The 24,502-nt window shown below is 35.5% G+C and overlaps 1 protein-coding gene across 1 annotated transcript; it reads right to left on the bottom strand.

The window, feature by feature from the left end:
* RGS18 (regulator of G protein signaling 18) lies at window positions 1-23,096 on the bottom strand. Its single transcript, XM_062211450.1, has 5 exons — window positions 22,978-23,096; window positions 22,244-22,345; window positions 21,233-21,294; window positions 1,650-1,816; window positions 1-258 (listed from the first exon to the last, which is right to left on the bottom strand). Exons 1-5 carry the CDS (start codon window positions 23,094-23,096, stop codon window positions 1-3), a joined length of 708 nt encoding a protein of 235 aa, XP_062067434.1.
* Window positions 23,097-24,502: the final 1,406 nt, after the last annotated feature.

Here is a 24,502-nt window from a genome sequence, read left to right as displayed (position 1 = left end):
TTATAACCAAATGGCAACGTCTGATTTTACGTCTTGAAATTCACCGCAGGTAAATGAGCGTGATCGTCTCCTAAGATTTGTTGGTCTCTGAGGTCTTCCTTCCAGCAAGTCTAAATAGATGTCAGATTTCAGAAAACGTGTGTAGCTGTCTTGTTCCATGAGCTGATACACTCTGCTCTGGGCAGCATCAAAACTGTGGAGGGTGGGGTGGGTGATGCTCTTAGAAATGACTTCTTTGGTGTGAAAATCAAGGTTAACCTGGATGGACAGGAGAAACCGTTAGTTAATATCAGTCTGTCACATAAACAGTTCAAGACTGACAAAATTTTGAAGTGGGCACAGTTGCGTTTGGTTGATGGGGAGCTTTTCTTCTTATTGGTCCAGATTTTTTTCTGTGCTGCCATCTCCTCTATGCTTCTCTCCCCAGGCTCCTGCAGTTTTACTCTCTACTAATTTAGAAATTTGGGATATAGCAGTGGTAGATATCATAGAGGTCACTAGATTAATCCACTTATTTTCAAAGTGGAGAGCTAAACCTCCCAGAGCTGAAGTAACTGGAGTAATGAGAAACAGGGAGCTTAGATCATATTTGAGATTTCAAGATGGGGCTTCTGTTTTGTCTCAGCACTCACTTTGTGATGTTATGATGCTTTCCTACAGGCAGCCATGAACTCCAGTATGTGTGTTTTCTGGTGGTGTAACAACCAGCAATGTCTTTGTGTCATAGTGCTGCTGTCAGAGCTAGTTCTGATGGTGCTGGATTTTCAGGGAAGGACCCTTTCTTTTCCCTTGTGGGTACCATCATAAGACCTGCTACCTCTTTTTCTTTCTTAACCTATGCATAAAATTGGCCTTGGAGAAGACAGAATAACACATCAAAGTATTTAATATTAAAAACATACTGAAGCAAGGAATATAACCTTCATTTCTTGTGGAACAATATCCAGATAGGCGGTGCTGCTGCATAGACAGTACTAACTTAGCCAAACTGAACTCCTCTCACTGACAGACTACGAATTCTGTCACCTGAGAGAAGAGGATCTATTTATTGAACACATAGTGGGAACACAGAAATGCTATTTTATTTATATATGAGAGCAATCAAGGAATATTTGCTAGTTTCATAGCATTTTGGCAATTGGATCACATAATTACCTCATGTTAAATTTATAGAAAACCATAATTGTTTTTATTTTTCATATGCACCATTGCCAACTTTGGATTACCTAATTTAATATGAGATTTTTTCAGCCTATCATAAAATAGAGGAATAACTCTATGGATAAATAAAACATTGTATAGCTGGATGAGCTAATGTTAAAATGGAGCATGATACAAATGTCTGGATTTCTCTTATCTTTATCACTTATATCTTTGGTTTCCACATGAGAAATTGCTAACGGTAAGGTGATTAATGTGGGCAAATAATTGAATTAAATGTTGTGATTAGTTGTATTCATTCTTAGTTTGTACCTTTCTTTTTGTGGTAATATCCTGCAATGTACACTGTGTGCAGAAATCTGTAGATTAACCATCTTTGTTTCAAGTAAATCCTGAACTTTCTGGTAGAATGTGTAAGAACCCCGATTTTTTGAAGGTATAGTCCCTCATTAAAAATGTATAAATGTTCCCAGTCATCTTTACTGTACCTCCTGTGGAGCATCATTCTGTATAAATTTCTCAAATATGGCTTTTGCTTTACAAGTAATTTGTTGAGGTTCCTTGATTTTCTTGAAATCTTCACAGGCTTTCCAGAACTCAATGTTTTCCTCACTGAATTCAGTTTTAAGAAATCTGGTAAAAGCTTCTAGTCCATCTACCAAAAAGAGAAATGATATTTTTTTATCTTTTATCTAATGAATATAAATTTCCAAAGTACAGCTTATGGATTACAATGGCTTCCCCCCCCCCCCATAACTTCCCTCCCACCCGCAACCCTCCCCTCTCCCGCTCCCTCTCCCCTTCCATTCACATTAAGATTCATTTTCAATTCTCTTTATATACAGAAAATCTGTTTAGTATATATAAAGATTTCAACAGTTTGCCCTCACATAGCAACACAAAGTGAAAAGTACTGTTGGAGTATTAGTTATAGCATTAAATAACAGTGTACAGCACATTAATGACAGAGATCCTACATGATATTTTTTTAAAAAATTGATTAATTTTCTATGTAATTTCCAATTTAACACCAAGGTTTTTTTTTTTTCATTTTCAATTATCTTTATATACAGAAGATCGATTCAGTATATACTAAGTAAAGATTTCATCAGTTTGCACCCACACATAAACACAAAGTGTAAAAAAATACTGTTTCAGTACTAGCTATATCATTACTTCACATTGGACAACCCATTAAGGACAGATCCCACATGGGACATAAGTACACAGTGACTCTTGATGTTGATTTAACAATTTAACACTCTTGTTTATGGCGTCAGTAATCTCCCTAGGCTCTAGTCATGAGTTGCTGAGGCTATGGAAGCCTTTAGGGTTCGCCGACTTTGATCTTATTCTGACAGGGTCATAGTCAAAGTGGAAGTTCTCTCCTCCCTTCAGAGAAAGGTACCTCCTACCTTGATGGCCCCGTTCTTTCCACTGGGATCACACTAGCTGAGATCCTTCATTTAGGTCTTCTTCTTCTTCTTCTTCTTCTTCTTTTTTTTTTTTTGCCAGAGTATCTTGGCTTTCCATGCCTAAAATACTCTCATGGGCTCTTCAGCCAGATCCGAATGCTTAAGGGCTGATGCTGAGGCCAGAGTGTTGTTTAGGACATCTGCCATTCTATGAGACTGCTGTGTCTCCCCCTTCCCATGTTGGATCATTCTCTCCCTTTTTGATTTTATCAGTTAGTATTAGCAGACATTAGTCTTGTTTTGTGTGATCCCTTTGATGTTTAGATCTATCAGTGTGATCAATTGTGAACTGAAATTGATCACCTGGACTAGTGAGATGGCATTGGTACATGCCACCTTGATGGGATTGTATTAGAATCCCCTGGCACGGAGAACTGATATATTTAGCTATATCATATTAATGGTGGAAAAATATATTATAACTGTAAAAATTAACAAAAATATCTCTTTTCTCTAATGTAGCACAGCAGTTCACTTCACACATGTAGACTTGAGGGACCACATATAAATTAGCTGTAGTTGTCACAACCATGAATAGTTTCTGAATAGACACACTTAGAATTGTTCTTGCTGATGCACATAGACCTGTGTCCTTAGTCCTAAGGGTAAATGGGACCCCTGCTATGTACCTCATTTTGTAACTCACTTTCTCTGCCCTCCAAGAGTGTGAGGTTCATTCCATGGCTCAAGCCATTGCAGTTGGAGTCATTCCCACCCACTTCTAGACCTGCCTCTTTAATCAGAATCCTGAATCCCCTGTCCAAAGACTCTATGTTTCCTGATTTGTACATCCTCCTTTTCTCAAGCCACCCAATGAAATAGCCTAAAAATTGTATATCTAGTTGTTAGCTTGAAGTGTAACTCACAACCATGTAGACATATTATGGGATCCCCTCTTTTATGAAACTTTTGCCCTGAACCCCATAAATCTTAGGGGTCATGATCATTACTAGGTGTGTAAAGCTCCAACAGATAAGGCCTACATTAACCCTAACATAAATTGACTTCAAAACTGGTGTATTTTTAAAAAACCATTTTTGACATTTCACCTTTTTTTTTTGGTTCATAGGCATACCTACAATAAAACTTCTTTATTTTGAAAAAATTATAAATTTGCATATATTTACTTTGTAAATACAATGGAGCGATCCTATCTACTCTTTATCCAGTTTCCACTAATGTTACAATTGAAAAACTACAGTACAACATCACAATTAGGGTACTTACACTACCTGGTATAATCATGATATGGAACATGATCATAAAATGATGGTAAAACATCATTTTACCCTTTTATCATCACACTCATATCTCCCCCGTACCCATCTGCCTGTAACTCACAGGAAGCACTAAGCTATCCTTCACTGCTATTATTGTGTCATTTCAATACTTTTATATGAATAAAATAATAACATAGTGTGTGGGATGGCTTTTTTCAGGCAGCTTAATTCTCTGGCGATGCATTCAGGTTGATACATGTTTAATAGTTTGTTTCTTTTCATTGTTGTGTTGTAGTCCATGATATGGATATACAATGATTTGTTTAACCTTTTACCCATTGAGGAACATATGAGTTATTTCTGTGACATTTTTGTTACTACAAATAAATCCACTAAAAAAATCTAAGTATGGCTGTTAGTGTAAACATAGTCTTCATTTACGGGGATAAATCCCAAGCAGTGAAATTGCTTGACTGTCTGGGTCTTACACTGTAGAAGCATTGATGGGAGGAGAGTGGGTTCTGTTTGGGTATTTCAGGTAAGCTCTCTCAGAGGAAACCACATTCATGTTGAATTCGCATGACTATCATGAGATTTGTTCTTTTTTTTTGTGGTAACAAGATTGAATTTATTTTGAAAGCATATAGGAAAAAACAAAAAATATTACAATACAGCTGAAAAATAATACCAACACACATTTAACATTTATACCAGAGGACAAATTGCTATATCTTTATCTCAAATCATAAATTATCTGATTGTATATGAAAGAAATAGAAATGTTCTACCATAGATATACTCGTATACCAAATGTCTCTCTAAGTATTATGGATCCTCAGAAATATATTTTGTTATCATAACCAAATACATTTTATTGTATTTCTGAAAACATTTATTTAGGTTAGTATGCTTTCTACAGTTTCCAGGTTTTACTTATGAATAGAGACACAGTAGTTGTTATGAGCTAAATTGTATCCAAAAATTCGTATGCTGAAGCCCTAACCACCAGTGTAACTGATTTGGGGATAAGTTTTTCAGTGGGTAATTAAGGTTAATCAAAGTTGTAAGGTGAGTCCTAATTCAGTTGGGCCAGTAACCTGACAAAAAGAAGTGAGGGCCCTTTCTGTCCACCACATGAAAACATATTAAGAAGGATGCTACCTAGAAACCAATAAGATAGCCCTCATAGAAACCAAGCACTCCAAAAACCTTGAGCTCAGACTTCACACCCTCTAGAACTGTGAGAAATTAATCTGTTATTTAAGACACTTAGTTTTGATCCAAATTAGACCTACTCTCAGTCATTTAGTTTATGATGAAATTGTAAAAGGTAGACTTTTAAAAATGAGTAAATGAGAAAGTTGATGTTGTTTAATATTATATATGCATGTATGTTCTAATGTTATGTATGTATCTTGAACTTAAGATCAACACAGTGACTTTAAAAGATAGTATTTATGGTGCTTTTGTGGGTAGATTTGTTCTTACAGTCTGGTTATGGCCTATTCCTCTTTCTGCCCTCATGGACTGCTGTTACCCAGGAAAATCTTGTGAGTCCATTGGGATTTTCACTTGGCAGCATGAGACAGTGCTGACCACCTTCTCGTGGAACTCTTCCTTAGAGGGAGATTCTGGAGTACTCTACCTCCTGGTTCATATGTCTGGTCACCTCCCTGTGCAGTTACCTCTGTTGATTTCATTTCCTCTGTACTCCATGGGTTGTGATGACCTCTAGGATTCTGTTCTTTGTGTTATTCTTTTCTATCCTCTTTGCTTCTATTCCCCTTTGCTTCTCTATCTCCCTATTTTCTTCTCTCACTGTTTTTCCTGAAACTCCTTTACCTTGACATTGTGCTGTACTTTGCCCACGTTGTCGGCACCTACAGGCAACATGAAGCATTAAAGCAATTTTAATTTTGGAAAACTTTTAATTCATTTCCTTGAATTAAATGTTGATTTCATTAAAAAGATTTCATTTTTCAAATATGCAATCATTGAAAGAAAAGCCTCTTGATTTCAAATACTCCTGTAGTTACTGAGCTATATTTTCCCCTTAAAAAGATAAGCTCTTTAAGTTTCCTACACTTGGTCTGTTAATCCCCTCTGCCTCATTTACTTCCCAACACACTGAAATGGGGTTGCTATTCTACACTTTACTTAAATTAGTTTTGCCAAATTGACTTAATGTTATATTCAGTGAACATTTTGTTTCAGTCCATATGTTAGCTCATCTCTCTCAGCAGCAGGCATGGTAGAGACTTGTCTGCAAGTTCTCTTGTGTGGCACCTCCTCTCCTGGATTTCCTCTGTGTCTCTGACAGTTGCTTTTCCAGATTCTTCTCAGTTTATCCCTCTTCTTCCTTCCATTCCACTGCATTTCCTTGGATGTCATATTCATGGTCAAGTGCAGTCAACACACCGATTAACCAGAATTCCTCCCTAGACTCTTTCCTGAGCTGCAAGCGCTCATCAGCTAACATGCAGAAACATCTCCTTTGACTTTCCCACCCAGTCACGTCATGGCTGAATCCAGAGTTTTCACCCAACACCTTCCCTGCCTATTTTGTCCATTCGATGAGTATATCCACTCTGGGACTTAAACCGGAAGCCTGCCAACTTACCTTCAGGGAAGCCCAATTTCTTCTTAACCGCACGTGGAGTTCATTATCAAATTTTGTGCCTTTTGCTCTCATATGTGTCCTAAATTTGTCTTTTATTTTTATGAAATCTGTACTTACTCTTCAGATTGGAATGATCTCTCACATTGATTATAAGTACTCCCTAATCGGTAACTCTGGTTCCAGGTTTCCCTCGTCTTTTCCTCTGCCCTTTCAGTTTATTTCCCACACAGTAGTCAGTGACATTTTTCTATAGTACGAATTTCTTGATTCTTCACTGTTTAGAACTTTCCCTGTCTTCTCTCTTTCATTTCTTGACCCTCAGTTCCAGTCACAAGAGAAGTGCTATGTGTTTGCTACATATTTCAGCCCCTCTTAGCGTTTACTTTTTTTTTTTTAATGTTTACTTCGTATTTATCTGGAAGGCATAATTACAGAGGGGGAGAGGGAAGGAGAAGAAATAGAGGGAGAGGGAGAAGAAAGGGAGAGGGAAAGTGAACCATCTGCTGGTTCACTCCCCAAATGACTGCAATGGCCAGGGCAGGACCAGGCTGTCAAGAGCCTGGAGCCCTGTCCAGGTCTCCCATATGGGTGGCTGGGGCCCAAGTATTTGGGACATCTTCTGCTACCTTCCCAGACATATGGGAGACCTGGGCAGGGTTCCAGGCTCTTGACAGGCTGGTCCTGCCCTGGCCATTGCAGTCATTTGGGGAGTGAACAGAAATGGAACAGCCAGCAGAACAGTCTGTTCTCATATGGGATATTGGAATTGTGTGCTGTGGTATCATTACCCACTATGCCACAACGCCGGCCCCCTCTTTTCTTTTTGAAATGCTCACTCCTTTCTCTAATTTTAACAATCCAGTTCCACAAGCTACTCCATTCCATCTATTTGAGTTTAAGTTAGAGGTCATCTTGTCTGAGATAACTTCAGAAATCTCTCAAGAAGTTTGGTGTCTCTCCTGTATTGGGCTCTTAAGGTGCTGGCTGGCATATCAAAGTCTATATGGCAGGTGCCTTTCATTTCTCTTGTGATACTGTGAGATTCATAAGGTAAAGACCCTTGCCTAGCTTTCTGCCACCAACTTTCTAGTACTTGGCATGGAGAAATCACTCAATGATTACTTACTAAAGGAATTAATAAATAATTCAATCAGTAATTAAAAATAAAACATTCATTAAAAACACAAAGCAGTTCTAGGATTTTTTTTGCACTTAAAAGGAAATAACAGACTATAATATTTATAAGATAAATTAACAGAGTCAGTAATTATTAAAATAAAAACAACCCCCCAAGAATTTGTCCTATTTAACCATGAGAAAATATATATGTAATTAAAATATGCCAGCCTGTTTAAGAAGTCAATCCTTATCTTAGTCTGAGCCATTAAATGTTTCATTAAGATCCTAATTTCATGCTCGGCAAGCAAAATTTTTATTATGATTTGGCTGTTTCTTTTGGTCTAGGAAAAGGTAGAGGAATGGCTATCGGTGACAGTTTTATTTGTGAATCTATATTATTAAGTTGGATCTCAGCCTCATGAGTTTGCCAGTGTGAGCTTTCTACTGAGAATTGGATTCTTCCTGGCATGCTAACACAATGACATCAGTTTTGAGGACCTGGAAGGTTGGATGCCAGCCTGTGTGGCTGATGAACCTTCCAGGAGGGGCACTGCTTCCTCTTGGCTATCCTTGTGGGCTATTCAAGCTTATTCCTAATTCCATGCTATATTCCTACCTTTCATCAACTATATTATTAATTAAGTTTGCTAGTACACTGAATTTCTCATTGAACAGCTCATCCATCGATTGCACAAATATTTATCATATGCTAGCTGTGTTCCAGACATTGGTCCAGGTATTAGGGACCATCTCTTTTGAAGGCAGACAAAGTCCTTAATTGGATGTTTAATCTGTAGCATCCGTCCTTAAATAGACGAAAGCAATACTATTAAGGTCTAAAAAAGAGGAGGGACCTGACAATGTAACAGAAATTGAACTTTTTTTTTTTTGTGATAAGTAGCTAAAAAGCCGTACAAAAACAAAATAGTAAGATGCTAGATGGAATTTTGTCTATAACAATGATGATATTACATTTAAGTGGACTATGCAATTGAAGTTCAGAGATTGTTAGTCTGGGTTAAACATTCAGCTACAATAGACTTGTTAAAGAAAAAAGATGAAAATGATGCACAATTCAGAAGTTATATTTAAGAAATCTAAATAAAAAATTTTTGTAGCTTGACAAAAAAATTTCAAAATAGAGAGCAGTCTCATTTCATAATTATAAACTGGTCAATCCTTACTAGGACAGCATGACCATAAATACAGACTCATGACTCAGAGCTTCCAAATACATGGAGCACTGAAATAAGTAGAAAAAACCCACAGATATAGTTGAGCTTTTAATTTGGTTCACTTATTAATTGACATAAAAAGTAGAATATCAGTGGCAATATATAAAACTTAAAAAGTGTCATAGGCTAAATAGACCTAACTCCCAATTTTTAAATACACGAATCCACAAGTCTTTTCAGGCTCACAACAAAGATCTTCCAAGATAGACTGTATGCTAGGATGTTAAATGAATCTAAGTCAAGAGATTTATATCTTGCACAGTATGTCCAGTGCTCAGAAGTGGTTTGAGTAAAAATTTACACTGATAACATAGCTATAAAAGTCCCTCAATGTTTGGTAATAAAAAAGCACACATACATCATTCCCAGGTCAAAGAAGAATAAGGAATAAGAAAATTCAGTAGAACTATAGTGAAAGTATATCACATCCAAATTTGTGATAAGCAGCTAAAATAATGATTAAAGGAAAATTTATTGCACAAAAATGGGATACTTGTTAAAGTGTAAGGGTACAAAAATCAAAATCCAAGTTTTAGCTTTAATATCTAAAAAAAGAACAATGAGCAAATAGAACTCACAGTAAGTAGAGGGAAAACATAATAAAAGCAAGAGAAAAAACCTAAATAATAGAAAAAAACTATAATAAAAACCCTAAAGTTGGTTTTTGAAAATGTTAATAAAATAGAACATTTAGCCAGACCTTTCATACTACAAATAAAACCATCTTTTCACCACAGATATAATAGATATTATAAAGAGAGTAGGTGAAGAGTTGGAGTTCATGTCAATAAAGGTAATTTATAATAATTGATGAACCTACCTATACCTACCTAAACTGACAATGAAGAAATGGAAAATGTGATAGCTCTAATTTAATTAATAAATAGATTTGATAATAAGATCTCTTTCCCCCACCAAAACTTTTGGGCCAGATTTAGTGAGTTACTTCAGAAATTTGGAAAAAAAAAACTATCAATTTGGCACACTTTCTTTCAGAAAATAGAGAAGGAATGAATATTTTTCATCTCATTCTGTGAGGGTAATATAATCTTAACTTCAAAATCTGACAAATGTGTTATACTTCTCCTGTACCTCTGCAAAATAAAGATCAATATATTGATAAAAGGGACAGAAATTTAAATACCAATATGTTTCATGATTACATATGCAAAGATTCTGATAAAAAGATTTTTAAAATTTCAATACAGTAATTTATAAGACCAGAAGCAAACATTCTGGTATTGCGTTTAAAAAGTCTGAAATAAAAAAGTTATAGCTTTCTTTGTTTAGCTAATTTTCACTTATATACAATTTCTTATATCCACTGTTTCCTGAACTGTTTCTAATATTAAAATTTCCATGGCAAATGTGGCAAGAAAACGGACTCTCTGCTGGGGGAGTGATGGCAGTAACCAAGGGGTTCTCTGTTTATAACACATTTAAAGGTTTTAAGGGCTAAATGTTGCCTGTGTGCTTTCCCTTATTTAGTTTTTTCAACAGATGCCTGGAATATGTTCAATATTCATTTCAATAGGCAAGGAAACCCAGTTTCAGGTAAATTCAGTTGCCCTAGATCTCACTTAAAAAAAAAAAATACAGAGTGTATCTTTCCTAGGAAGCCAGTATTTCTTGTAGTAGGTAGCATAATGGCCCACAGAGATGTGCATGATGAATCCCCAGGATGTATGAAGATGTTATTTCACCAGGGACAAGGAATGTGCAGATGTGATTATGGCTAAGGCCTTGAAAGGGGGGAGAGTATCCAGGTAGATCTAATCTAATCATGTCAGTCCTTAACACTGAAAGGGAAAGCAGAAGGGTGACTCCGATACGCACGAGGACTTGACTCCTTGCTGTTGGCTCTGGAGATGTGCGATAACCGTGAGCCAAGGATGCAGTGGATCCTAGAAAGCTAAGTCACCCAGAGAACAGGGACCTTGATTTAAAACTGAGAAGAACCTAATTCTCCAAAATCCAAATGATCAGGCTAGGGATTCTCCCTCAGAAAGTCAAGAAGATGGACAGCGTGCTGACGTATTCATTTTATTCCAGTGACACACTTACTGGACTTCTAACTACAGGACTGTAAACTAGTTAATTTGTGTTTTTCTAATCACTAAAGTTATGATAAGTTGCTACAGCAGCCAATAGGAAACTGACACAACCCTCAAATAACACTTTATATGCCACCATCTATTTCTTCTATCTGTAGAACCTGTCTTATCATGAGGCACCTTTTTTTAAATGTTGTAAGCAATCTTTTTAGGATACTAAGGTTCTTGGACCTTATAGTATAAGAAATCCAGAGTCAGAAGAAGATATGACGGCTTACAGACATCCCTAAGCTGCAACCCCTACTGTGACAAAAGGGTGACAAAGGTCTCTTCTACTCTACAGTATTGGAGGCTTCAGTGGAGTTAGAACTTCCGCCGTTTTTTTTTTTTTTTTTTCCCTCAGTTGACCAACCCTGAGCACCAAATGCTATGGTTAGATGTTAGTAAAGACATTGAGGAGACAAAGGTAGGTCAGGCTCAGCAAGAACTCGAGAAGGCATCGTAAGACTGGCGAGCCACTTCATAGCTTGTCTACAGCCATTGAGTGCTAGTAAGATGGTCCCTAGCCAGTCAGCTGTCTTCCGGAAGCCTGAAGGCTAAGTGATCCCTGAATGAGTGAGCAAACTGAGTGCTGGGAAAAAGCAAGAAGGATCAGTACGAGTGATATAATTACTCTTATTTCTGTTGTTTTTCCTCTTATTGCTCAGTTAGTATGTTACTTTTAAGATCTATTTCTCCCACCAAGCAGTGAGCTTTTCTCAGAATGTAAAAAGGGAAACATAAATGGACGATGCTTCTTTGAAGCATTTTGATAACAGCAAAATTTCCGCAAATACTAAATATATGTGTTCTCAGAGTAAAATTAATGGTCTATCCCTGATTTCAATGCTTTTAAAACAAAATACCTGCCGAAGTGACCTTAAACAACCAGGAGTCAGAAGTGCTGCTTGAACTGTGTTTATCGGTGCACAAGTGCCCATAAGGACTGTTGTTTTCCAGGGTGTTCCTGTTTGATTTCCCTGCCCAAAATTTGGTTCATCAGCTGTACTTCAGTAACTGGACATGTCCAAAAGCAGTTTGTGTTACTACTATTTTATAACAGCACATTCCTTTAGATCTTGAAGACCAAATCACACCATTGTCTTAAGGCTTGAGGGGAAACTGGAGCTTTAGGCTGATGACTTTATGGAAAGGACTGAATAACCGACACGTGGCTGCTGTCTGGCAGCAGCCTAGAGATTGTACTGTCTCATTCTCTTATGTGGCTGGACACATGGACTTAGTGCTTAGTCCCTGGTTTTACGTTCCTTTTGTTTTCCCTCCATTTTCTTCTATAATGATCCTGGAAGGAAATAAGGAGAATAAAGTAAAATTTGCCTTCAATCCCTAAACTGAAATTGAAGTAAATTTGAAATGTGGGGCAATGTTGAGGTTTGTGAAAACAAAACTACAGAAAAACCCCCACAATAATCTGTGTGGCAACTGTCTTGAACCAAACTTTAAGCAGTTAGCCGAACCCTCCACTATAATGGCTAAAAAATTCTTTAGGACTTTCGCCTTGATGAATATTTAGGACAATGGAAAAACAACAGCTACCTAGCATTCATACTTCCTTCCTCTTTCAATTTTTAAAAATATTTCTCCCTCATCCCCTCAGATTAATATCTATTTTTATTGGATTGGATTTTAAAAACATGCTCTTAATTTGTCTCTAATAATTATCTGCAGAACTGATAGATTCTTTATACTTTTTGTAGAATTTGAAAATTTCTCATCTCTCTTTGCAGGGTCAATATCTTGGTATGTTTTACTTGGAAGTTGTTATAAAGTTGAATTCAGAAGAGTTTCTTGGCTAGATATTAGGAAACCAGGGGGAGCAAGACAATATGATGGAGACTGTCTTCAGGCAACCCTAATTAAACAAATACCAGTACATATGGAAATGTGCTTTCTGCTGATGTTAAGAAGCATAGCATTGGGTGTTAGTGCTCTGCTTATGATATAGGTCCTGGCTTTCCCACTTTTACAACAAGAGGCTTTTCAATTTGGCCAATAGTTGTTTCTCTTATTATCATTTAAGTGGGAATTGGAGCAAATTTGCGAAAATGAAATGTCGGCCATATTACACTGGGACAGTTTGTTCTAGGTCTGATCGAGTTTGGAAAAAGCACTGTTTTATTTGGTTTATGAATAGTTCCACTGACCCTAGTAAAGTGGTCAGATTTTTAATTTCAATTGATTCTATCCATATTTTACATGTAAGCATGGATTGGTCAAGGTTAAAATTATTCCTAAATTGAGTTAATGAATGCCCTGATTTCAGAAAGATCTGCCATTCCTTGTCTTATTAAGAGATCTCAGTTACAATAAAATGTTTTGTGCTGACTCCTCAAAGGAATCATTCATATACCAGGAACTGAAATCGTTGCTTGCTTATTCAAGTCACTTTCTTTGTTTTTTATTATTTTCAAGCACCTAGTATGAGCCTGAGGCTTATGCTATATATTTCAGTGAAATAAGGCCAATTACAATAATTAGGATTTTGATAGTTTGCTAAGGTCTTGGAACATTTGTTATTCGCCCTTTGTTGGCATGATTCCATTTAATTTTCCTTTCAGTCCTGTGGAGTAAGTCCCATTAAACTCAGGTTTACCGATGACATTGACATTCAAAGGGTTAAGTTGAAGTAACAAGGGTTTGAGCCCAGTTTTCTCTTGTTTAGAATTACAAGGCTTTACCACTGAACTGCCAGGAAGACACAGATCCCTGCAGGTGAGGAATGTGGAAATCAAAGGGGCAAGACAGGTGTGTGCCAAGCACTGTGGACGGACAGTTGCAAGGGCAACTTCTGAAGCAGCAGAAGCAAATGAGCTTGCATGCAATTCAAATAGAAATCTTTTGGAAAACAACAGAAACGTTATTTCAAGTAGGCCCTTTCACTGCCTCTCAAGGCATGTGTCCGCTCCGCCAGCTGCTGTGCACCTGAATATTATGCAAAAGCCCTTTGTTACCATAGTTAATCTTGAGCTTGATGCAGACATTCACAATGAAGTCAGAGTGATGCTACCAAGAAAAGTGCTGAGTAGGCTTACAGAGCTCACGAAACATGAGCCAAAGTGAACGGATTTTGTTGGCATAATACGAATATAACAGTGAAGGATAAATATTAATTCAAGAAATGAACGAATGGTGACTAAGAAAGGAGTTTACTTATTTAAATTTTAAGTAAATGACTTCTGAAAAAGTAACGTGCAATGTTGTATGTGATTATCCCAGCACATTAGTTACTTCCGGTCTCTGTAGCTCACTTTAGACAGCTGCATTAAGCAAGGTCACAATGGAAACATTCCTCACACAGAGCAGTGACTTGCGCAACAGTCCTTTGAAGGCAGCAGTGGGACAGCAGCTGCCAAAAGTGCTTGATAGAACCTGGGATTAGAATTCACACTGGAAGAGGCTGGCTCAATGTGTCATACAAATATGAAATGCTCGTAATTGCATGTTTCTAAATTGAAATGCTGGCATCTGTTGGAACATTTTTCTGATGCCAAGAAGCCAAATGAAACAAAGAATTAAGAAAACTCTGAAGTCGAAACCCTAGTACAGTATCAGAAACTAAGTGCTGGGTTGCACTGCACTCATAGTTCTGACCTGCCAGAGAAGGTTGTGGTTTCTTACGCAAGAATTTCTTACTTATGTGGTACATTCATAATTTAACCATTCATAATTTTTTGTTGTTCTTCAGATGGATTAAGAAATGGACTGTTTGTTGTGGGTCAACTTCAGTCAGAAGTTTAACTTTGTAGAACACTGGAGTCTCTTACCTTGGTAACTGAAAATTAAGCAGGCTAACTTGAAGTTACAGGGTAGAGTGTAAGGAGAACCACTTATTTCCTTCCCTAAAGTAATGTACGCATTTCCTTCCAGCCTTACTCAAAGTCAGTCACAAGTATTTTTCACAGTATAGTCAGTTCATATTTTCAAATCAAGGGAGTACAGTGGTTTACATACCCTACTTCTATTCTTGCATGTTACGCATTGTCATCACAAATGTGCTTTGAAGAATTACAGTTCAGAATGTAAAAAGTCCAAGTAAATAGTCATTAATAAGAAGGTTAAAAAATATTGCAATTCTTTGCAATGACTAGAAACACATAGGGAAAATAAACAATTATTTTGTATTATTTTAATGTATTTTTTATTGATAGAGGAAGTAATATTTGCTTTCAGATCCTCAGTTATCGACTGTGTAACATAAGTAGAAAATCTCTATGAATTGCTTACTCTTCCATATTCTAGGTGTATATCTAAAAACCCTGCAAACTTTCTGATGAAATTTACAACTAAGTTCAAACTCTAACCCATTATCTCATCACGAGTTTTATTCAGCTGTCTCAATAAATAACAGGCTTCATTATCTTCCTATTAGTAGGGAAATAAATTTAAGGGATCTTTGGTCTAGGTTTTCCGTTATCTCCTATTCCTTCATCTCCTCACTCTACAAGATACTCACACATCAGTAAGTCAGAAGGTCTTCTGTTTTCCTTACAAAATGGTCCTTGTCTTGAGGTTAGCTTTTGTATCTGTAACAGCTTTGTAGGTAATGTATCTGTAGAATTTTCTGAATCAGAGTTAGCTTTCTACCACACAGTCTTCAGAAGTTTGCCCCCAATTTGACTCTCTGATGTTTTTGTTCATTGCACTTTCCCTCAGTAAAAGCAAACTGTTTGTTTTTCCAGATTAGTCAAAAAGTCTTCTTTCTCTAAACCTTGCCTAACTTTTTTTTCTGCTCAAGAATGACCCTTTGTTCTCGTTGTTGAATTCTTTCATTTTTTGTAAACTCTTAATGCTTTTATAATGATGCATTGCAAGTTCTGTGGTATTAAAAATATTGAACCACATATGTGTTCATAATGTATATACATAGTATTTTATTTGCATTTGCTTTAATTTTATAGTTCTAAGTGATAACATTTACTTTTATAAGGAAAACCATTGAGAAAATCAATGAGTACTAAATTTGAAATTGGTGATCATTACTAACAGGTATGGTCTGATATTGGTTTTTAATTAGCCAGTACTTTTTAATTTTTAGGTTAACATTTAGAAATTACTAACTTATATGTGCATACATAGATTTTCATTATAGCTTTTTATGATTTGTCTTGCAACTTTAGACAAATTTGCCAGTAAATAGCAATAGCAGAAATAGTATCCTAATCACTGCATATAAACAAATGAAGAACAGAAATTGAATTATTGATATAGTTTGTTGTGTTAGAATTTTCTGTGTAACATGTTTGAGTTCATTTTTAAATGAATATTTTAGAATAAATTTAGATTTACCAGAGGTTGTGAAGTTATCCCAGTCTTATCATATATGCAACATTAATTTCCTTGTTATTAAGTTCTTAGATTGCTAAGATACATTTTTAACAATTAATGAACCAACACTGACACATCATTATCAACTAAAGTCCATATTATATTCAGATTTTCTTAGATTTTACCTTCAGTTCATTTTTGTAATTTTTTAAAAGAGTTAAAATGCATGAATAAAATTTGAATGCCATAACTGGTAAAATTATCACAACTCTTCCTGGATCCTTTGGTTTTTGTATGATGTAACAATAATCCCTGGCCAGTCGTCCGCTTCTGTAGCCACCCTCTCTTTTTCAAAAGAGGTTTCTCCATAAGTAACTACTTTGTCTTTAATATCCCAGATAAACTTCTCTGTTTAATGTCTCATGCCCATATTGGCTCTCTGCTTGAATGGTCTCTCTTGTTCCTTGCCCAGCTCGAGAATTTTGATTAATCCCCTAAATCCAATATAAGAACCATCTGATCTGTGGTTGTATTCCTAAAGTTGGTATAATCAGTCTACAATTGTTTTACTGTCATCTGTTTTTGTCATACTGAGTACTCAGATTTCCATTGTATTTTGTTTGACTTATCCCTTTATTTCCCATTTGGCTAAATTTAATATAGTTTTCATTTCTTTTACATTGACGTGACATACAGAATATGTGAAACTTACACATTTAACCACAGGGAGATTGAATAAAATTTGATAGATTAAAATCTTTCTTGCAAAATGTGTGTACTGTGTACTTTTAAGTAGGTCTTCATATATATATGAATATATATGAATATATATAAATATATATATATATTTATATATAAATAAAACTTTTAGGTCAATAGAGTGAGGTGAATTTCACCATTGCATCCAATATACTGTTTGTTGTGATAATTTTAAGCTTCATAATTTAACATCTCAGTAAGCATTGCAATAAAAATTATTTTTTGATTTCATAAAATAATACTGGCAACATGATTTTTTGTGAATTCAGTATAATTAAGTCAGCACTTTGATCATAAAACATGGTAATAATGTCTAGGTGGGTCAAGTGCAGATTTTGTGTGCGTGTGTTATCTCCTCTGGATTTAAATTGCTGCTGTGTCACAGCTCCTTACTGTTTCCACCAGTGGAGTGTTGTCAGTTCAGTGTTGACTGGTCACTTGTAAAGAAGATGAGTTACAAAATACCAGGTGAGGGTTTTCCATAGAACTAATTGCCCTGCTAAATTTTTCTTTAGCTATGAGTGGATAGCATATTTTAGAATTAATACGTAACTATATATTAAGATAAATAATAAATCTGCTTTATATATTACTTCCAGTTGAAATTTTAACTCTAACTGAAAGATATCATTGGGAGTAGAATGGAAACAGAAAAAGATTATTAAACTTGTTGATTATTATTTTTCATTATAGCAGTAGTCACTGACATGTGTGTAGTGTCCAACTTTATTGATTTCCTATTCATCATCTCATTTAATCCTGACAGAAATCTATTTTTATTGGTGACAATGCCGTTAGCTCCATTTACATTGAGGAAGCTGAAAGTCACAGTGATTATGGAGCTTAACTAAGCTTATACAAACATTTATGCTGTAGAAGAAAACAAATGTCAGAGGAACTCTGGTCTAATTTTTCTCCTAGCAACAAGCTCAGTTATATTATTTGACCATTTAATATTTTTAGGTGACAACTTGGGTTTGGAAATTTACAAATAAAAACATCTAGTTCCTTCTAAGAGACAATCAAATTATAAAACATTGATTTCCATTTCTCTTTTTTATTTCCCTTCCTCTGAGCAGTTGAAGAGATCAAAGAGAATTAATGTACCAAAAATGTTGGATATGTGGAGAAATTTAAAAAAAGCAAATTTAGGGATCAACATTTTACATAGTTTGTTGTAATTAGTCTATTATGACACAACTGGACCTGAACAAGGTGGTGGTAGCAAAGCAGTGAGGATGGCACATTCACAATGACCCAGACACTGGATCAATCTGGTGGATGAATTGGTGAAGAGAAAGTGACATAAATGCACAATGGAGTATTATTCAGGCATAAAAAGAAGGGAATCTTGTCACTAGCAGCCACAGGGATGGAACTAGAGGACGTTATGCTAAGTGAAATAAGCTGGACACAGGAAGACCAATATTGTGTGTTTCTATTTATATGTGAAAGCCAAATTTGTTCATCTCATAGAAGATCACAGTATAGTAGTGGTGGTTACCAAGCTGGAAACAGATTGGGAAGAGAGGATAATGAGAGGATGGTATTGGGTACAAAGAATACAGCTAAATAGGAGGAATAAGGTCTGGTGTTCTGTGGCACAGTAGGGTGGCTACACTTAGCAATCATTATTATATTTTTCAAAATACCTAGAAGGATTCTCAATGTTCTCAACACAATGCAATGGTAAATATTTGGAATGATAAGTATACTACTTACCATGATTTGATCATAACACATGATACAAATATTTTGAAATAACATGCCATCTCTCATAAATTTGGACAATTTTATGGGTCCATTAAAATAACAAAAAAGATACATAGGACAAGTTTTGGATGTATTTGGCAAGAATTTTAACAATAGTCAATAAATTATTTGATACTGTAAATGAGGGAAAGTGAGCAAAATTAAGGAGTGATGATAGCCTTAGAGTGAAATAAGGTTACAGGGATAACAAGTTGCATTTTTGTCAGTATAAATTTCTTTTCTTACACAACTCACCATTGGTTATATCTTCCCCTGAATTTGAGCCTGATTCGTCTACCTATGTTTTCTTTCTGTGAATCAACATTACATTCAGAACCAGGCATCTGTTTCCATAGGAAGAGGGAAAGTTTTCAGGGATAGTCTGTAGAAATAGAATTTTTCTCAGTAATTTCAAGGGAACATGATCAAGTGACAGTTGGACAGTTAAGGAGGGCAGAAATACAGAAGACGAGGGCAGGTTAGAAATGTTGTATTTCAGTAAGTGGAACATGGCTAAATTGCAGGTGCCCACAGCATGCTGCTCTGGCAACAGGAACTTCCTTTTCCAAAAGATGCCTGAGAAGGTAAACGCACTGGCAAGACCATCAGAAGTCATTAGAATTGGCTGGCTGGCTTCATCTTGGAATGATCTGGGGGTACGCTGAGAATTTCGTGTGTTTCAGACAAGAACAGCAAGGGACAGGAAGCATTTGAGGTGTTAACAGAAGCTGTGGGGCCGAGGGAATGTGTGGATATTTGGTAATGGTGAAGCATTGCCTGGTGAACTCTGGTTCAGACTGGAGAACAGCAAATGTGGGGTTGCCTAGCCTCATCACCTACTCAGTTCAACTTGTCCGTTTTGCTACATGAAAGAAGTCTTGCACTGATAGGAACAAATATCTGCTCACCTGCTACTTTATATGTCAACTAACCCTGGAGATTGGCAGTCCAGACACTGCCCCTGCCCCACATGGCACCATAAAGTTAGAGGGCCAAAGAGGCGTTCTGCTTTGTCCTCCTCCTTAAGCTGTACCTTAATTACATTCTCAATTGCCAACTTTTCTACAAAGTTCTGTTTTAAAAATAGATGATTGATATGAAACACACAAAAATGAACTAATAAATTTTTTAGAAAAAGAAATTAAAGGGATACAAATTGGGAAGGAAGAACTCAAACTATCCCTCTTTGCAGTCGACATGATTATTTAGGAGGTCCAAAGAACTCTACTAAGAGACTATTGGAACTCATAGAAGAGTTTGGCAAAGTAGCAGGATATAAAATCAATGCACAAAAATCAACAGCCTTTGTATACCCAGGCAATGCCACGGTTGAGAAAGAACTTCTAAGATCAATCCCATTCACAACAGCTACAAAAACGATCCAATGCCTTGGAATAAACTTAACCAAGGATGTTAAAGATCTCTACGATGAGAATTCCAAAATCTTAAAGAAAGAAATAGAAGAGGATACCAAAAAATGGAAAAATCTTCCATGCTCATGGATTGGAAGAATCAACATCATCAAAATGTCCATTCTCCCAAAAGCAATATGTAGATTCAATGTGATACCAATCAAGATACCGAAGACATTCTTGGCAGATCTGGAAAAAATGATGCTGAAATTCATATGGAGACACAGGAGACCTCAACTAGCTAAAGCAATTTTGTACAACAAAAACAAAGCCAGAGGCATCACAATATCAGATTCCAGAACATACTACAGGGCAGTTGTAATCAAAACAGCATGGTGCTGGTACAGAAACAGATGGATAGACCAATGGAACAGAATAGAAACACCAGAAATCAACCCAACCATCTACAGCCAACTTATATTTGATCAAGGATCTAAAACCAATTCCTGGAACAAGGACAGTCTACTCAAAAAATGGTGCTGGGAAAACTGGATTTCCACGTGTGGAAGCATGAAGCAAGGCCCCTACCTTACACTTTACACAAAAATCCACTCAACATGGATTAAAGACCTAAATCTACGACCTGACACCATCAAATTATTAGAGAACATTGGAGAAACCCTGCAAGATATTGGCACCAGCAAAGACTTCCTGGAAAAGACCCTGGAGGCGCAGGCAATCAAAGCCAGAAAAAAAATAGTATTTTAACAAGGGCTTCTTAAATATCCATGAAAAAAAATCACTTTAAATTTTTGATCACGGAAAAATGAAAATACCTTGAGTAACTTATTAATCATAGATTTAATAAAATGAGGGCCTCCTTCAATAGTCAGAATAATTAAGAAATTTGAGATTGTCCACTACAGTACAAATAAATAATATTTCACCTATAATAAATAATTCTTTACAAATTGAGAATATTAAGAAGTTTTCCATTTGTCAACTATTCTATTATTTAGTTACCTCTGTTGGTTACAAACTAAGATTATCATAAATTTCTAATCATGCAAAGTGTTTATGATATCTTGTTTTGCATAATTTCATGTATACTTTGTATACTTTTCCATTAAGGAAAAATATTTGGTGAAAATATCACTAACCTCTATGGGAAAGCAGTTTGTCAAATGATTCACCCCATTTCTTTGCTTCTTCAAGGAGAACTCTGTTCAAGAAACAAAATACTTTAAAATGTAGTATGCAGAACGTCTGTTTATGAATCTGTTCTAACATATGCTGTATTCCTGCTCTTTTCAGTTGTATTTCACAAGGTTTCTCCTTTGATTATTCTGTAATGAAAGTTGAATTTAAATTAGAAATGTCAGAAACACTGGTTAATTTTCTTTTGGATCTCATAGATGTGTAAATTATTTTGGTTTTTAAGGAGAAATAAATCATTTATTAGTTTAAAAACACAAGAAAACAAATACAAATAAATTCGGTCAGCTCTCTGTATGTATTTCAGCAAATAGAAGTTAAACTGAGAGTATCTTTCTGTCAAATTTAACTGCAATTTCCTTGAAGCTCTAACCACAATATGCTGCAATTATTTTTTTGAACTGATACAGGAAGTTTGACAAATTTTAAGAAATATGGCATTCTCAATACAACGAATATTTCAGAGAAGTTTATATATTCTTGGATCTTTCCTTGGTGGTGTTCAAATTTGGAATAAGTGTTGTTAAACTAATCTAAAAAGCTATTCCATATTCTATTTAATTGTAGAAATGTTAAAAATTGCAATTGCCTGCCTTTGTAGTTTACTTGCTATTATACATAGAACACTTCTGAAGAAATAGTTCATTGTGAAAACTCTTAAATTAATTATATTTCATCAATTTAACAGTAAATATATTATAATATAGTTTTATATTTATATTTTAAATATAGTAAGTAGTTTTTAAAAAGTACCTTTAATTGTTTGTGATTATTTAATTAAAGCTAGTAAGCTGGTTTAATTTTATTAAATATTCCTAGTTTCTAGGAATGAAGCTTCTAACTTGTTAATTGTGTAACTACAAGTTTTAATACAATTGAAATCCCTAATTTCCTCTTTATTAAGTATTTATTGTTGGAATCAGCAAACTCTCCCCCAAACAATGAAGGCTATTCACCGTGTTTCTTTGCCCGAGTGCCCTGGTCTATCGGAGTGGATGTCGGTGTGAAACTCCGCTTTCTGTGCGAGAAGGCTCAACCTAGTTCTTTTTTCCTTAGCTCTAGAAAGGAAAGACATTAGTTTCAGACAATTTAGGTGACACCGATATTCTCTTCTTATGATTACCAACAAACTTTGAAATTGGTATACCCACCTGCTACTCACACATCCACACACATGTATGCATTTAAATATTAGGTTTGTGGAGGATATGGGATAACATATGTGAAATATGTTTCATTCAAGTCTTTGAGACCGTATTCCAGTAAAGATTGTGTGAGGGTTCTAGAAAAAGTTCATGGAAAATGGAATTTAAAACAAATTTATTTTTGTGCAAAAAAATTGGATTCCATGCAAAAAGGAGTCTTCAGAAAGTTGATGGGACATTTATATTCTGAAAGAGCTATCCATGGATTAGAAAGTGTCTTTGCACCAAAATAAGCTAATATTTTAATCATATTTTCTACAAACTTTTTGAATTGCCATTGGGCTCATTCTGTGTGGCTACTATACTTTTTCTTTAATAAAACACTCTAGATTTAACAGTTGTTAACTCCTAACACTAAAGTAACTTTTTCAGTTGCAACATTTAATCAATACATTTCAAATTAGATATTTGAAAAATAATAGCAAATATTCAACATAAATTATGCATTTAAAAACAACAAGTCATTTTAAAGTTTATACTTTTACCTCGTTTTGGCTTCTTTGCTTGTTTCTTCTTTTCCTGATCCATGCATTAACCTGAAAAAAGTTTTCTCTTTGGATTCACACATATTTAATTGAGAAAATAAAACTAATGATGTTTCCATGTTCTCTCTCTCCGGAATGAAGAGAGTTTTAATTTATAACATTCTTTCAAGTTCACTTGTTAATATTGTTCCATAGTTCTACATGGTGGAATAAAAAGTTCTCCCAATTCTTTCAGAAATGCTTAAAAAAAGAAAGAGAGAAATATCAAGAGCTGTGTTCCTGCCTCTGCTAAAATGTGGAACTGAGGAACTGAAGTCCAATTTAGCACTGAGCAGTGAAAGGAAATGATGCCACAGAACTGCAGAATGACTCTTGGGCTCCAAGATAAAGACTAGGGTTACCACACGGCAACTTCTCTTTCATGTTTGTGGAGGTCGAAGGATGCTTTAATACGCTCAAATGACACTGTCACTTCCCACAGGAACTTTTTTAAAGTTTCTTTAATGTATGCAGTGTCTGTGAAAATGTGTGGTGGTGAAGTTTTGCATCAGACAGTAGGAGACATTTTCCCTTGTTCTTGAAAAATCATTTTCACTAGTTTTTGTTATTACTATTTGTGTTCAAGTTAAGTAAGTAAATTACACTTAACTCTGTCATATTGCTATGAACGTTAATTATGTTTACTTGACATGTTGTATTAAAATTAGACAATAGGTAAGAGTTTTAAGGTTATAAGGGACAGTAGGAAGATTTAATCCAATAACTTGTTAGCATAGGTCAATGGAAATAGCTAATCAAATAATTAGTTAATAAATTAATTAAATAAGAATTTTTATCATTAGGTGATGAAGTGGAAGCAAATACTACAGAATTTGATTTTAAAGCTATACTTTTATGTTTTTAGATATAAAGGACTTTCCTCTTTTGAATTTCCTACCCTGATTATTTTGTTATTAAAATCTTCCTTTTAGTGAATATTTTTTTAGTTTCAATTTCATTCATTTTATTTATTTATTTATTTTTATTTCATAAATGTGAATTTACAAAGTGCAACTTTTGTATTGTTGTGGCTTCCCCTCCCCCAACCTCCCTCCCTCCCGTGGCCCTCCCCTCTCCCTCTCCCATCCTGCCCTTTATCGAGTTTCATTTTCAATTACCTTCATATACTGAAGATCAACTTAGTATATACTAAGCAAGGATTTCAACAGGCTGCACTCACACAACCGCACAAGGTATAGGGCATTGTTCGACTAGTAGTGTTTTTAAGTTTCATAGTAAAACACATTAAGGACAGAGATCCTACGTGGGGAGCATGTACCCAGTGACTCCCGTTGTTGATTTAACAATTGGCACTCTTATTCATGACGTCAGCAATCACCTGAGACTCTTGCTATGAGCTGTCTAGGCTATGAAATTTTTAAACTAGAAAGTTTGTGTGTTATTCAAAATGAAATGTTGACAACACCAAATTGATTCAGCCCTCACTTCTTTTACTGTTTTATGAGACCCAAAACCCTGAGAAATA

This window comes from Lepus europaeus, chromosome 14 (assembly GCF_033115175.1).
Source record: "Lepus europaeus isolate LE1 chromosome 14, mLepTim1.pri, whole genome shotgun sequence".
In the NCBI taxonomy this organism is placed as follows: Eukaryota; Metazoa; Chordata; class Mammalia; order Lagomorpha; family Leporidae; genus Lepus; species Lepus europaeus.
Note: the sequence above shows the minus strand (reverse complement) of the source record. Positions and strands in the feature narration are given on the sequence as shown.

Coding starts and splice junctions, on each gene's coding strand:
- RGS18 (XM_062211450.1), bottom strand. CDS start 23,096: ATGGAAACATCATTAGTTTTATTTTCTCAATTAAATATGTGTGAATCC. Junction 1,817..21,232: donor CAAACTGCTTTCCCATAGAG/GTTAGTGATATT, acceptor TCTTTTTGGTAG/ATGGACTAGAAGCTTTTACC. Junction 259..1,649: donor AGAATGATGCTCCACAGGAG/GTACAGTAAAGA, acceptor CTGTCCATCCAG/GTTAACCTTGATTTTCACAC.